Source organism: Molothrus aeneus, chromosome 2 (genome assembly GCF_037042795.1).
Source record: "Molothrus aeneus isolate 106 chromosome 2, BPBGC_Maene_1.0, whole genome shotgun sequence".
Taxonomy (NCBI): domain Eukaryota; kingdom Metazoa; phylum Chordata; class Aves; order Passeriformes; family Icteridae; genus Molothrus; species Molothrus aeneus.
Window position 1 is genome coordinate 66,856,875 of NC_089647.1, and position 15,839 is coordinate 66,872,713.

Sequence of the window (15,839 nt, forward strand, 5' to 3'; positions counted from 1 at the left end):
GTTCTGCACCCTGCCATGCCCTGCTACATGCAGGAGCCAGAGGAGGTGAGGCAAGGGCACATAAGAGGTTGGGAGGTTGCTGAAATGGGGTGAGCTTTCAACAGTTCAAGAAACACCTCCTTGAGTCCCTTCCTCTAAACAGGTGAGCTAAAGTTTGCTCTTGGTTGGTTGGGTTTCAGCTTTTTTTGAAGACATGACACACAGAAAATTAGGAGTCATCCTTATGCCATGAAACTTAGTGTTGTTCATCACTTTTCCATCATTAAATAACTTAGAACATCATTAAACTTGATCAACTGAACTGCCCAGTGTTATTTCTAGAAGCTGTTCATGAAACCACAGTGTGAGTGGTGTGACTGCACCCATGGCCACTCTTACAGTACAACCCAGATCTGTGCTTTTCCAATCTGAACAACCTCTTTTTCCCCTTTAGTTTTGCTCTCTGACCTTCTTTCAGTCCTTTTTACCTGGTTTTGAAGTCTTGACCTTTATTTTGCCCAGAACCTTTGAGCTACAGTTTTTGTCAGTTACCTATTTCCTTGCCAGCTCCCACCCAAGTCTCGCCCCCCTACACCCCCATTCAGCCACTGTACACTGAAAAACATAAACTTTAAATACCTGATTCAACAGACAAATGAACCTCTGGATACAGCTGTCAGTATTATGGAAAATGCAGAAGTATCATAAGCTGCATGCATTCAATACGCACATTTGCTGTCAGGTTTATTTTTGCATATTTCTTTTTTCTGCTAGATATTCATCTAACCTCATTTTATGAGATAGAAAGAATTATGCTCATTTTTCCTTCATCAGTTGCACATATGCTTAGATATCACTTATTTATGCAACACCACATTTACATATATTTTGAGGCAGACCAAGGAAGACCTTAAATATACCAATATAACATACAGTCAATGCAACACAGGCTGTTTACACTCCCAACAATACACCAACATTTTCATGTCAGCAGTGAAAATCTTTCAAAACTAGATTAGAAGAGGAGCAATAAAACAAAAAGCTAATGCAGGGTGCTGGCTGAAATCCAATCTCTTCCCTATTGGAGCCAGAACTTTATCAACTGATCTTAACAGTGACCACAGAGAAGCCTTCTCCACCTCTATTGCTTAAGCTTTCTGGAATCATTTCTTCCCAGAAAAGGAATTTTTAGCCTCAAACTTTGAATTCCTCTATATAACCAGATTTTTTTTCTTATACAGTGGTATGATTTAATCACGGTACTTTCCTTACATAAAAGACTACCAGGAGGATTCAGAGTCCTACATTTGCAAAGGCTGCCAAACAGAATACATGTAAAGAAATAACTCAGAACCCCCTTCCTTATCTGCACATATTTAGAGCAGCTTCCCCACAATCACTGTGGGATATCATCAGAAGGGCATGAGAGAGTGGAACTATGGCTTGACAAGAAAGAGGTCACTCTGTTCTTCAGTTCTTCCTTCCTCATTCCACCACTCTGTGTTAAACCAGAAAAGCAAAAGCAGAGAGAAGAACAGCAATACAGAGCTAACAGAGATACAGCTCTCATGCAATTACAGAAACCTGCAAAAAGTTCAAATTCTCCCAAGAGTCTTTTGCTTTTGCTTGATCTGGAAGCCGTCCCTCCTCTGCACAGACTCTGGGCATGACAGCCCCTCTCAAGAAATAAATCCTTAACTTTTTCTGCCCTGGTGTCACTTCCCAAACCAAATACCTAAGACATAGCCTGTCCTAGTTACTTCTCAATCCAACACAGAACATTACCACACTATGGTAGCACTGCTCTGTGCTGTCTCCTGGACAGCAAGAGTAGTCCACTGTAAAAAAATTATATCCAAAGATGGCTTACAGATAATTAGTTTGGTTTTTTACCCTCTCACACTTTGTCAGTGAAGTGCCTTCCCAAGCTTGTAAATACAGGAATTTATCACTGCACTTCTGAACGATGCAAAAGTAAGGTTTGGAAGGTATCAGTTTTTCACTCTGCTATTCATAGCCAAGAGATCTGAGCAGGGAAGTGTTTGCTCTGCCACAACACTGGCCCATCCCAAGCTATCAGACATCGGTATGGGCAGCAGCCGCTGACCTGTCAGCAATCAAACCAAAGGGAAATTCCTCAACATTCTGTGCTCTGGTTTTAGCAGGCAACAACTGCTGCCTCATGTGGGCATATGGGCCCCTGACCCCATGGAAAAAATTGTGTACATTTCTGCACAGCTACTAATACCACTTTGTCTGTATCAGGGTTTAAATTTGGCTCTGGGAGGCTGGAGGTGTTTTCTGGGACCTGCAGCATACAAAGCAGATGTTCTATGGATGCTTCTGAAGATTGTTTTGCTGGCTGTTATTTCAGGAAACAAAATTCAAAGACACAGATGATTCCCTCAAATCTCATGCTGCTTGTGAATTTGGAATCAGCATGTCCACTCTCTGTTGCGAGCACTCAAGAAGTTTAACCAAGAAGGAATTACACTCTTCTGTATCCAGGTCAGTAGTTCATAAACTGTAAAACTTCTGAACCACTAAAAGCTTGATAAAACCAAATTACCACTGAGAAAAATAAGACTCTGTCTTCTTGAACTACTTTGCTAAGTTAATAGAACTGTAGACTTACATTTCTTGTACTGAACTAACACTGTGCTTTTGAAAAACAAAACCTGGGCATTTTGCTGGTTTTTTGATTGTTTCCACCCCTGACTGGGATTCAGGGGTTGACAAAAGTTCTCAAGGAAACAGGCTTCCCACAGTAACACCCCTGCTTGACTAGTGGAGTTTTCAGAATGCTTTATTTAGCCAAGCTGCTGCACAGCATCGCCCTGGACTGTGCCCTGCATCCCAACTGTACCACACCTTGCAGTTGTCAATACAATTAATTTGCTCTGGTGTAAATCCACAGGCAGCAGATTGGCAGAGATCAAGGCTTGGTGTATTAAAACAGTAGCCAGTCATGGAGGTCCACCAACAGCCTCTTCCTTTTTAACCATCACAGAAAACTCACAGGGCAAAACAAACTTCTCTCTATCACAAGAAAACAAAGCACCAAGATAACTTTCAAAAAGATCATGTCCTGTTTGACTTCTTAAACAGCACCTGTCGATGTGGCATCTGAGTGCCACTCCACAACATTAGGCATCACAGTCAGTAGCTATAATGGAAGACAACACCCTTCTAATTCTCCCTTCATCTTTGCATGGAAGAATGAACACCACTATGTGTGATCCCACTCAAACACCTGGCTTCAAAGGAATTGCCTAGTTCCCTAACATACTACTGGATTTTCTGCTGTACATTCAGGTATTGTCAGCAAACACTACATTAAACCACAGCTGTTTAGCTACAGTATTCCCCTGCCTCAAAGACACTACAGCATACAAAGCTCAGGCCAGTTATTTAAGCTATTCTGTTTTATAACACAGTGTAAATTTTTGATACTAGCATTAATACATATAATGCATATGGCTGTAAAAATGTCAACCAACTTTTATGGCTTTCCTCTTCATATGAATATTCAGTCATCCATTTGTCCCTAGATCCACTTCAATCCTGAAAAAGAAAATATTAAATCATGTAATCCATGTATTTTCTGAGAAGTTCAGTAATTTCTCAAGTATGCTGTGTATGTAAATACAAAAAAATCTAACCACAGACATCTATTCCATAGTAAAACACAGCTCAGAAGAACAGTAATTTTATAAGCACTTAAAACAAAAATGAATAAATACAACAAAAAAAGTATATTGACGAAAGCCTTATGTTTCCTGTTAACTAATGATTTTATTCTAAGGTCTGTGTTTTTAACTTCTGAGCTGCTATTTGAGCTCACCAAATCCCAACTGCTTCAATAAGTCTTCTGAGCCCACTATGTACCAGTACCCTGCATTTGTACAGGAAACTTTCCAGCAGCTACAGAGGATGAGCATTCTTTACCAATATTTCAATCTGTATTGCCTAGAAATACTATGCACGATCCCAAAAGGGACACATTAAAAAACTGTCCAAGACCACCACAAAATCTGAATATGTATTTCTTTCAGAGTTTCCTATAGATACATGATCAGTTTAGTTATGAGGGCCACAAAGAACAGAGCAGCATCCCTCCTGTGAAGTGGGGCTGAAAGAGTTGGGGTTGCTCAGCCTGGAGAAGAGAAGGCTCTGGGGAGACCTTACAACACCTTCCAGTACCTAAAGGGACTACAAGAGAGCTGGAGAAGGGCTTTTTACATGGGCACATACCATAAGACAATGTTTCAAAGGAAATGAGGAGAGATGTAGATTAGATATTAAAAATAAATTCTTTACTGTGAGGATGGCAAGGCATTGGCAGAGGTTGCCCAGAGAAGTTGTGGATGCTCCATCCCTAAAAGTGTTCAAGGTCAGGTTGGATGAGGTTTTGAGCAACCTGACCTAGGGGGTGGCGTCCCTGTTCATGGCAGGGAGGTTGGAACAAGATGACCATTAAGTCCCTTCCAACTCCAGACATCCTATGATTCTGTGTTAATTTATAAAAGAAAAAAAAGCATTTAGAGATTAAAATATTATGTTTTGTGAGGCTCCTTCAGTTTTAAAAAAATAAACAAGCCTAGTAGTCCAACTTTTTAAAAAAGCCTTGGGGGAGAAAAAATCTTCAGACATCTAAAATTTAAACAATAGACAAGATGTCTTAAACCCCTTTACAGAATATGTGCATGTATCTGGAAGCAAATGCTACTTACATATGTCTCTCTTAATAATGGAAATGGTGTGAAGTCAAGAATCTAAATCTGCTGTCAGATTTACTATAAACAACCTGCTGTTATTTTTCTGTCATTCAAAATAAGGTCATCCTTCAAATACCAGTAGAGCATCACCTGCCTGATTTTAAACCACATTCCAGTATTTCATTACTGTTGTATATACGACAACATGACAGGTTTCCAAATACTACACAAACTTTTACAGAGAAAAGAAGACAAGAAGCTCCCTTAAGAAAATAAAAATAGTCCATTCATACAGTGTGTTATTATCACACTGACTAAACATCATGCCCTTGTATTTAATCTCTAAGAAAATATTAAGTTTAGTAGAAGAAAGTAAGTTTCAAATATTTGTATGACTTATAAAAAGCTGCAAAGTTACCACAAACACTGACCTAACTGAATACCACAGACTATAAGCATGCTAACTGTTGTAGACCATTTGTCTTCTCTTGTGCATCTTGTAGATTCTCCTTCCCTTTTGTTATTTAATCTCCCTTGGCATTATTTGGATTACTTCAAAATTTCATGTAGTAGATTCCTTTTTTTTCTTTTAAAACTGCATACTTGAAGAACCACCTTTGAGTTTATAGCTGCTCTTTCCTTTGTGCTCTTGTCCAAAAACGGGACAACTGGACCACATTTTCCATATCCTGGACTCAGACGATGTGGTCACCTAACCTGTACAGGAAATTACTTAGTCATTTCCTTTTTTTTAAATTAAATGCAATGTATCCAAAAGCTTCATGGAGCCTCCATGAGAGAAGACAGTGTTTGCCCTGTAATTGTTTCCAGTTCTCCAGGTTTTCTCATCATTACTCCTCTCTACATGCACACAGACACACATGTTCCTACAGCACAACTTAGCTTCAAGTTACACACCAACGCCGGAGTCCTATTATGTTACAGTGGCTATGGTGACACAGCAAACACGGGTCTCTGTTTCAGAACTAACAAACCACTACCCAACCAGCCAGAGCTGCAGCTGTGGTTCTGCGTTATTAAATCATGTCCAAGGGTCCTCCTCATGGAAAAGCTACTTCTTCAGCAATGACAAGTTACTGGGTTTGCTCATTAATGCTCTTCAAGTCTGCACAATTAACAAGCACTAAATTGCCCACATCCTTGTACCACTGGGTGCTCTCCTTTATGGAAGGGCTTCTATTGTAGGCTGCTTTTGAGAAGATTAAGAGCAAACTCTTTTCCTCTGAAAATGGCATTTAACTAGTAACTTTGCAAATGTTTGCCCTGATTTTCGAAAGTGCTGAAAAGCTTTGACTTCATATGATAGGACTTTGAAATGCCTATGAAAAAAGGGCCCATCCATTCTGCCACGCATCATCACCATGAAAACCCGCTTTGGACTTTGGTTTTCAGTTTCCTGCAGTGAAATGTTACTTTCTACTATCAGGAATATGAAATCAGACATTGAAGTCCAAGTAGAAACATCTTCCATTTGCATCAAGCAGGAAGAAACTCTACCCAATGAGACAGCTGCACAATATTTCTGATTTGAAACCTTTAAGTTAAAAAGGCTCTTTAAGTAATCATAGAGCAAAGCACAAATCATTTTCAACCAAAAGAATAAAATTTAAGTAGCAAACACAGAATTATGTCCTCTTCTACCCAAGCCTAACTTTCACCTTAAAACAGTGTTTTAGGACCCCAGGAGTTTATGAATGCCACCAAACATTAGATTCCTTTTTCTACAGCAAGAAGAAACCAAATAAATTTGGTTGGTTACACCTAGTCCAGTTTGAAAACCTGTCTTGATCAGATTAGATGCCCTGGTAGTGCCACCCCGAGCCATCCCCTGGCGGAGCTGAGCAAGACTCCAGGACCACATTAAGGAGCATGAGAAGAGTTTCAGGACAATCATGCTGAGCATATTTCAGGAAAAACCGAAGTCCCTACAGGTGCAGAGGTAGCCATACTTCTACAAATAAAACACTTTTGAACATATAAACCCACATTAGTTCATAAGTCCACACTGGTATCACTTTTACTTATCTTGTACATACTAATAATTTTAAAGGAAACTCACATTAACAAATTACTTCTTGTGCTATTTTTACTCTTATAATTCAGATAGGTATGAGAACATACATTTGGAAAATACCAACTCATTTGCAAAGTTAAGTCATTTGCTGAATCAGGATTTACTAACTTTTCCCTCTATAAAACAAACTCCTTATGTGGACATAAGGGGCTAGTCACCTTCTTACATCATCTATTTTATTTTTTAAAAGTATGCACTTTTCTTCTTGAAAGCCCTTAGATCTGTATTTTGACTTCTGCAACTCCTTTCAAAGGCCCTGAGTCACACTAAACTTCCCCAAAACCAGCATGACTTCTCCCAAATTCATCAAGAGCACCCTGGCCATCAGGTAAGGTAGGATCACTGAAAGCTCAGTTTCAGCACTATTCAGAAATGAATGGAGGTTATCCTCAACCTAGTGTTAAGGATAGCTACCCTTGTAGCAACAGTAGTCACACACTTGTCCTTTTTTTCCCTAAGTTTCTGACTCTTGCAGGGACATTCATAATCTCCATAAAGTGACATTTTGCACAAGCTACAAATAAAATATACATTAACCATAAGCTACAGATCCACAACAGTTCTTGATGCTTAAAACTGATATGGGATAGGAGATGCTGGCATACAGTCCCAGCACTTACTGAGCAAATCCCAAAGTCTTCCTCAACTGCATTTCAAGTGTCTCCCTTTCCTGACCTGTGTCTGGTCCCCAGGATACTTGTAAACTGAGTGCTGTACCACTGTAACTGAAACTAGCCAATACACTTTGCCACAAAGCTGTCTGCAAAAAAAAAAAAAAAAATTGAAATTCCAATATAATGCACTGTCCCACCAGCAGTCACTACAAGCTGCAAGGCAAACCATGTAGTACAGCCTAAAAGTCATTCAGTTTAGGTTGAGTGTAACTGCAGACCTCACAAAACGAAAGGATCACTTGCTATGCATCCTAACAACTGTGATCATAAGGGTTATTCTGTCTCCAGCTGAAGTTTTTGCTAATTTTTGATTGCAGCTGCTATTCAGACAAGGACTTTAATATGCCAGCCCCCACACCAATATCTTTGTTGCTCTGCTGTAATGTCATAACAAAAATACTCAAAGTTGCTCAAAATATTTCTGAAAATTACCTTAATGCTTCAACTTCTGGTTTTGAGATACTTTAATAAAAGTAAAGGGAAGCAGGAGGTAGAGAGTGGGATGCTTGTTGCTAGGTGATACCTAGCTCTCCTGAACTCCTAAGGACTGAAATATTTATCCAGACTCCCACAAAGAATGACATCTAGCAGAGAGAAGAGACACACACGTACTAAAGTACATCAGGATTCAAAGTAAGAAGCAGCAACCCTGCCACCTGCTTGGTCCCTAGGGCACCTGAGAAGACTCCAGTCTGGGATGGGGATGATACAGTTCCTCCTAAATATCCACCCCAGTTTTTGCTGAGCCTATAAGGAGGGATGCCTCCAATACATTCATGCCAAACCAGAATGGTCTCAATCATGGCAGTGCAAGTAAATACATCCTTGGCTACCTGACCATAAAGCAGTGTTGCTCTCCTGATGCTTGGGGTACTTTTCCCCAAACCACTATACTCTGACAACAGGTTTCCATTAAAAAAAAAGCATGCAGTTGGCCAAATGTGGATGAACAATAAATCAACTGAACACACAACCTTCATGCCCTGTTCCTCCCGCTCCTCACTTTAAAAGGTTTACACTAAACGTTCAACAAGTGCTTACACAGTCCTTCAGTAGAGGCTTAGAGGAATAAACATTATTCTTTACAGGGTCTTTTATTTGACATTAATGAATTATTCTGAACTGAACAGCTTCAAGGGTCAATCCCAGACCTTCTGAGTCTTCAAGATGAATTCCAAAAACAATTTGTTCTCCCTAGAACTTAAATGTCTGGTCTGACAACTATTAAAGTTTCAGAGAAAGAGGATGGCTTTCAGTAATACTTAAAAAGTCTTGCTATTGTATCAATGTACCCAAATGAAAGTACAAAGTGTGTGCGCACATTGATAATATCTTAAATGCAGAATGGGACTTAGTTAACAATCAGTGGCCAATCTAGAAGAGTGCAATAAATTGCAGGAGCAGAGAAAAACACAGCCAAATGCTACTCTTGACTTCTTATTCTAAAGGTAGTGAATTTCAACATCCAGTTGCTTGAAAGGATAGCTCTGAAACCTTGATACTCCCTTCACAATTCTAGCTTAAACAGAATGGCATTGTTTTTCATTAGATCCAAATGAAACAAATAGTGATAAACACAATCACCCATCACTCTGGGCAGCTTCTCTGACATACAGAAATGCTCATGTTACTGTGCAGGACAAGGTCTGTCAGTTCACCACCTTATCCTCACACACAGTTCAAACTCTCTTAAGAGCAAAAATTTTATTTAGCAGCCTGTGTACTATGTCAAAGGACTTGATGAGCCTTTTCTTGTTACAAAAACTATAGCTTTTTTATATATACATACACACACTTGTTTGTATATATTAATATAAAATATGCACATGTTCAGTCAGAAATTTTTGATGGCTTTTTTTGGTAAATAATTTTCTGAAGGAATGTGCAGAAAGCATACTTTCTAATATATCATTCGAAACAACACATATTTTAAAGCATGGATGAAAAGCCTAACTCCCTTTCTGAATTCACAAAGAACTGCAATTAATTTTAAAAAGTCACCTTTTCCCCTTCAGACTTTCTTTTTCCCCTTTCTTCAGCACACAGCATGTATTACTCTCCATATAAGGATTATTCAAGATTTGTACTCATAAGGGCTTATGAGCATCTGAAATAACTATTTAAAATAATATTTAAATATTTAAAAGTGGTTATTCCTAATTCAGATTGGGATTATTTATGTTCTGTTTGTACATTTTGTTTGGACTTCAGAGGAAACAAATGTGAGTAGGTGTACTAAAAATGAAGTCAAACTTTAAATGAAAAGGAAGGTAAACCACAGGAAAACTGCTTGTGCCTCAAGGAGGATAACAGGGAAGAGACCTGCTGGTGATTTTTCCGTATCTCCACAATGGGGGAAGGGATAAAGATCAAACTCTCCAGCAGGAGAGTTCCATCGAGACTAGATTGACACAATAGATGCTGCACAGGAAAGATCCTAACTTTATAGGTTTCTTACTCTTATTTTGCCCTGATAATACAGACTAGCATTACCAGATACTATCACCCATTGTCCCACTTCTGGTTTAATGCTTTTACTCAAACTAGGTTTATGCGCAGTCCAGAATCAAGCCAGCTTTACTTGAGGTACAGGCAGCAGTACTTAATCTCTCTTTTCAAAGTTGCAATATAATCTTCTATATTCTAAATCATTCAAAAACAAAACAAGGATTTTCTTTACCTTTTGTTAGGATGCTGCTAAATCCTAGAGACCACAAGAAGAATAAATAAGCCTCACACTTGTATGCACTTATAAATGAAATTACCAGATCTTAAGAACCAGTTTACTTAGGAATACAATTTCTGTGTGGACCATGTCTCTGATGTTTCTCAATGTGATGGAAACCTCCTGACTACCTCATGTGAGGGAGGGTGGATGAACCCCCAAGGCCTCATGCTACAAGTCCAAAGGAATGAGGACAACTTCACTGCACACCTGTGTCAAAATCTGCCCTTTGGTCAAGCCAGCTGTAGTGAGCAGAGCTATCGGTGGTTTAGCCTGCAAGAAAGTCTGAAACACATGAATGTCTGAAACATATCACTACTGTCTCAGATTACAAATACTACCCTTGCACAACCCAAAATTTTTTAAAGTGTATCCTCACAGTTGACTTCAGAGGGAACACCAAGACAATTGAAAAATCAGAGCGGGAATAAAAAATGTAACACTATGTAGTAGCTTATATAAACCCTGGCATGTCTTCCCTTTTTACACTGTGCAAGATGTTGTAAAAGAAGTTAGAAAACAGCAGTAACCACCATCCCACTGCAGACAAAATACTGTGCAGCTCTCCACCACAGTGTCAAGCACTCTGAGCCAACTTTCACAGCAAAGACACTTAAAGAATTAGCAAAAACAGAGAAGTTGTGCCAATTAAAATTCCTTTAAATGAGGGAACAAAATCACCAGAAGGTAGTTGTAAAATCAGTGTTGATGCTGCTGAGGCCTGCATAGGCAGCAAGAGCCAAAACCTCGTCCCACCAAGCCCCAGCCTGGAGATGGTCACCACTTCAGAAGTGTCCACATATTCAACTTCTACCTCACTGCATCAATAAACACAAGATAAGTTAGCAAAAACCCAAACTGCCTTAACAAATCTATTTTGATCCTGCAAAGCAGAGGTGGTAATAGGTATGAGGTGGCCTTGACCTCTCTAACTATAGCCACAGCATCTAAGGACAGGCTTCCACAATTTACCCTAAAGTTGGGAAAAAAGAGCAAAGAAAACCAAGCACATGCTATTCCAACTTGTGATATACACTGAAGAAACCCAACTTCCAGGCTCCGTTATGCTTTTAAGAAATAAAGTTTTAAGCTGAATGCATCCTGCTGTACATAGTAGGTAACAATACTCAGGTCCTATTCCTGCCTTTGCACAACAAATTCCAACACTGGATTTTTGACAACTTGAGCCCCTTCTTTTGCTTTCCATTAGAAATATATCAATATCAATAAAATGCTTTTTCAAGAAAACAGCATGGTATCTACAGCATTGTATCGATCTATCTAATGTGCCTGTGTAGTTACATAATCAGGCTCTAAACGAGGGGCACTACATGACACCAGTGATGCTATTAATCAATTTAAGGAGCCTATTTGGCTGGCATCCTACAAATGTGGGTGATGAGTGTCTATTTTAATAGGAAAGTACACTCTCTAAAATTGATCAATTGACCACAAGTGTTTCAATTAATAATTTTTAATGTCTTTTCTCCTAGCCTGCCCTTCCTTAAAAGTGCAGACTGGCATTATTACTAATAAGCATCTCCCAGCGCATTGGAGGCAAAAAGTTCAGAAAAGGGAGAAATCCCAAAATCTGTCAGTACAACATTCCCATCAGGCACTGACCAGCTTGAAACAGCTTCACTACCAGATTCAGCAGCTACAAATCTTTTAGTAGCAATTTGAAATCCAGAGAAAATCACTGAAGCATACTCATGCTCTTGATGCCTTCAGAAGGAATGAGGAGAATAAAATTTATCTTTGTACTGTTCTTAGAGAATTTCCACTGTAGACTCTCCCCAGCTTTTCAAGCTTCCCAATACATGGTAAAGCTCAGCAAAAGCCATCATTAACCTTAGGAAATGGCACATGTGTCTGGAGATCCACCCAATATATACCTGGTCATATTCCATCAGCCTCCCTAGGCCTCATCATTTTCCTCCTTGTTCCAACAGCCCTCAATTTTGACAGGACACACAGATGCTCTGATTATTTTCCTGTCCTTGCTTAGACAGAAATATATCTGCTTCTCCCCTTTGGAGAAGGGGATGGTTGGGAAATAATTGCATGCAGTATTCCAGGGGGACATTAACCTGCAAATCTGACTACATACCTAAATCCAAAATCCAGAAGTAGCTTGATTTCCAAAGGTAATTTGTACTTTCCAGTCTCCTACTGAGATGACTGCAGCAGCCTGCAGGACTCACCATCTGCATGCAGCAAGCCAGTGACATTTCATTCTGCAGACCAGCACAGGCAAACAACCCCCTTAATCATGGTTTGGCAATTGTTCACATCCACAGCCCAGAAACCACAACCTGAAGAGCAACTTTAGCAGATAAAGTTGTTGGCAAGTGGCAGGTACATCTCACCTACTGACGGACACCTACACCTGTGCTAGCTGCCCTTCATGGCTCTGCAGCTAAAGGACAGAAAAGGGCAGTGTAAGGGCCTGCGTCACTGGCACTGCAGCCAGTCCAGCAACTGCTTCTGACCAAGAATCATTTCAAATAAATGTTGTCTGCAAAGTGAAGGGTACTGTAAGCTTTAATAGCTTTGGGTTTTTAAACCAGTCTTAGGTTCCTTTGTTTTCCTGATCAAACACTCTAAATTTTAATACTTAAGAAGAGACCATTTCAATGGAGCCACAAGGACTTGGTAAAGAATCCCATTTTTACAAGAGCTTAGAGGGAAAAAAGGAAAAACAGACAAGTAACTTAATCTGGTTAAATACTACTGTCAAGCAGGAACTGGTGACACCAGCCATGCTAAGTTTCCTGTACACCAAAGCTCATCAGTTGTACAGACATCACCATAAAAAAATTATTACAAAAATTAGAAAATGAGAATGGCAAGAAAGTCATGCTGCCTGATTTAGTAAATGAGAGACAAAAACACTGCAATGAAAAAATCACGTATTTTATGGGGAAACATACAATTGTAAAGACCAAAGTTTTTCACAAACTTGGCCAGACTGCTGATCCCATACTCTGTGTCACTCCAGTGAAACAAATCAACTCCAAGTTTATGCTCCCAATATTCTCACTCCCATAGTAGAAAGTGGACTCACTGTATTTAATTATCTTTCAGGGAAGAGAATGCAACAAATAAATTAATAAACATAATTAATCACAAGAGACATGAAAACCAGAGGCAATACCACTGAGGAGAAACATTTTTTCTTCCCCTTCAATACTCCAGGTGTAACAAAAACAATGTGATGATATAGATGCTGTTTAGAATTAAACATGCCTTCTATCTGAGACACCCAAAAGACTGTCCTTTCCTAACCTACATGATGCATAAACCCCACAAACTATCCTGACTCAGAACACCATGGATTACATGAACAAATTGACTCACCACTTCCCCAAGGATTAAATTCAACAACTCCTTGACAATCAAAGCTTTTGTTTTTCTACCAGTTCCCTCTGATTACTTTTTTGACTTGCAGGTAACACCTGACATGATACATGACTTCATATGCTTAAAGCAGTTCAACTGGCAATAGGAGACACGTTAGTTGAAGATGCATTGGGGCTAAACCCATCCACAGCTTATTGCCAGGAACACATCTATCTGGTATTTTGCAATTTTGAGGAAACCCCTAAATTAGATCAACTATTGAAAAACATTTCTGTAATTTGATTATGTAAGAGATAGCTAACACAACTTCTGCTATTTTACCAATTTCAAACAGTTGTCCATCATCTACTGTCAGTATGGTGGAGTTTGCCATGCCTTTTCTACCAAGTACCCCCTCTGGTGACAGTTTCTTCTTTCCATGTTACTCTAACACAGAAACATCACAGTTGTCCATCTCAAGCCTTAAGGATCCTCCCATCTTTCTCAGGTTCAAGAACCCTTCAGCCACCCTTGAGACACAAGGTCCTTGCCCAGGAGGGAAACACACCCCTCTCAACCACTGGACATCCCTTTCCACCTTCCCTTGCTTCCAGGACAGGCTTCGGGTAGGTGAGTTGGCAGCTTCTGCAGCTAAAATGCAGCTGCCTCTGTGCACACCCCACCATCAGCACCATAACTGGCACCTTCACAGCTCACACTTCAGCCACGTGAGCCTGCTAACCAGACCACCCTGTTCTCATCCCATGGAGTGAGCAGTCTCATGTTCCACTGCCTGACATTCAGTGGCTTCAAAAGAGTTTAAAATTATAGTCTAAAACAAGGTGATGCAGAATTTGCGAGCCCAACACTCCTCTGTGACTTGTCCCACCTACCCTCATCACTACTCTTACCACAGCTCTCCCTTCACACTCTTCCCTGAGCTTCAGTCTTGGGCAGATCACTCATCCAGTGGCAATAATCCAACAACCACCCTCTCAGTATCACTGAAAGTGGCTTTATTCCCACTAGAAAGCGAAATCCTGACTCCATCCTGCTGTTTAATCCATTACTATGAAAGATTTCAAGGTTGGGTTTCTTTAGTAATACAAAAGCTAATTATTTCTCCTTATCCTAAGTTGTGCTCCTGATTGGTCATTAGGTACAAATATTCCCTGTTCTCCACCTTCTGAGTTTTCAATATCCTGAATTCACTGCTAGCAGTAGAGAAGGCAGTACTACCTACTCCAAGACACCATGAAACACAACTTGTCTCACACAATGCTCTCCTACTGGAGAGCTTTTGTTACCAAAGACAAAGCAATTATGAGAGCATCACCACAGGAGCAAACTTCAGTTAATAACACCATCAGACACAATCGAAATACTGACAGTGGTCCAGAAGCAAACAGCAGATTTCACCGCATGTTGGAATATTTAGACATTCTGAAAACAGTTTTATTAAAAGCAGAGGTAGCTGCAACAGTCTTTGTAATAAACATAAGGAATACTGCAAACAACGTTCCCACAAGTGGCAAGTGTCATCATCCTAATGATAACCCCTACCGAGTTGCATCCTGTAGCGTTACCACAATTAAGATTCTGTTAAAATACCCATTACAAATATCTATTTTTAATTAACTGTAATTCAGACTTATAATATGAAGCAGGTTGTAACTTGATGATCTTGATGATTTTCATAAGACAATGAATTAAAGATTAGAAAAACAAAATAAAGATTAGCCTCTTGAGGGGGGAAAGGAAATCAAACCAATTTCAATATATATGGGAAAAAGTAATATAAGTCAATAAAAATAAAAATTATACATTTTTGTTACACAGACCAAGTTTTATAGATAATAAAAAAGTAAACTACTGAAAATAAGAGTCCCCTAAGTGTGCATTTACAGTTTAAAAAATCAGTGTTATAGCCCTGAAGTTGATATGGGAGAAAATATGGAGGTAAAAACAACGCCTGGTCTATGCTCTACTAGACCCTTCACAGCTTAGCTTAAAAAAAAAAAAAAAAGGGAAAAAAATACATTTAAAAATGCATGCAGATATTTCTACAAACCCACACAGGGAATGCACATATGGGTTAAAACCCAAACTGCTCCTAACAGGGCCATATTCAGCACACACAGATTTACTATTCCTCCTTGGCCCATCAGGCCACAGTACCAAATCAAAGGCTTACAGCTGGGGAGGGTTAATAGGGCTTCTTACATTTAAAGGACATTTTCACCAGCTCCATCACTTTTAGTCTTAATCCCATTCATGCATTAGTCAGATTATTTTGCTTTACCAAC

At 39.5% G+C, this 15,839-nt stretch overlaps 1 protein-coding gene across 1 annotated transcript in view; it reads right to left on the reverse strand.

The window, feature by feature from the left end:
* Nucleotides 1-15,839, reverse strand: part of KLF12 (KLF transcription factor 12) — a 228,388-nt gene that overhangs the window by 161,923 nt on the left and 50,626 nt on the right. Inside the window, exon 2 of the mRNA XM_066545072.1 lies at nt 3,480-3,543. Within this exon, the coding sequence (XP_066401169.1) occupies nt 3,480-3,500 (21 nt within the window). The 5' untranslated portion in view covers nt 3,501-3,543. The remainder of the gene's footprint in view (nt 1-3,479; nt 3,544-15,839) is intronic.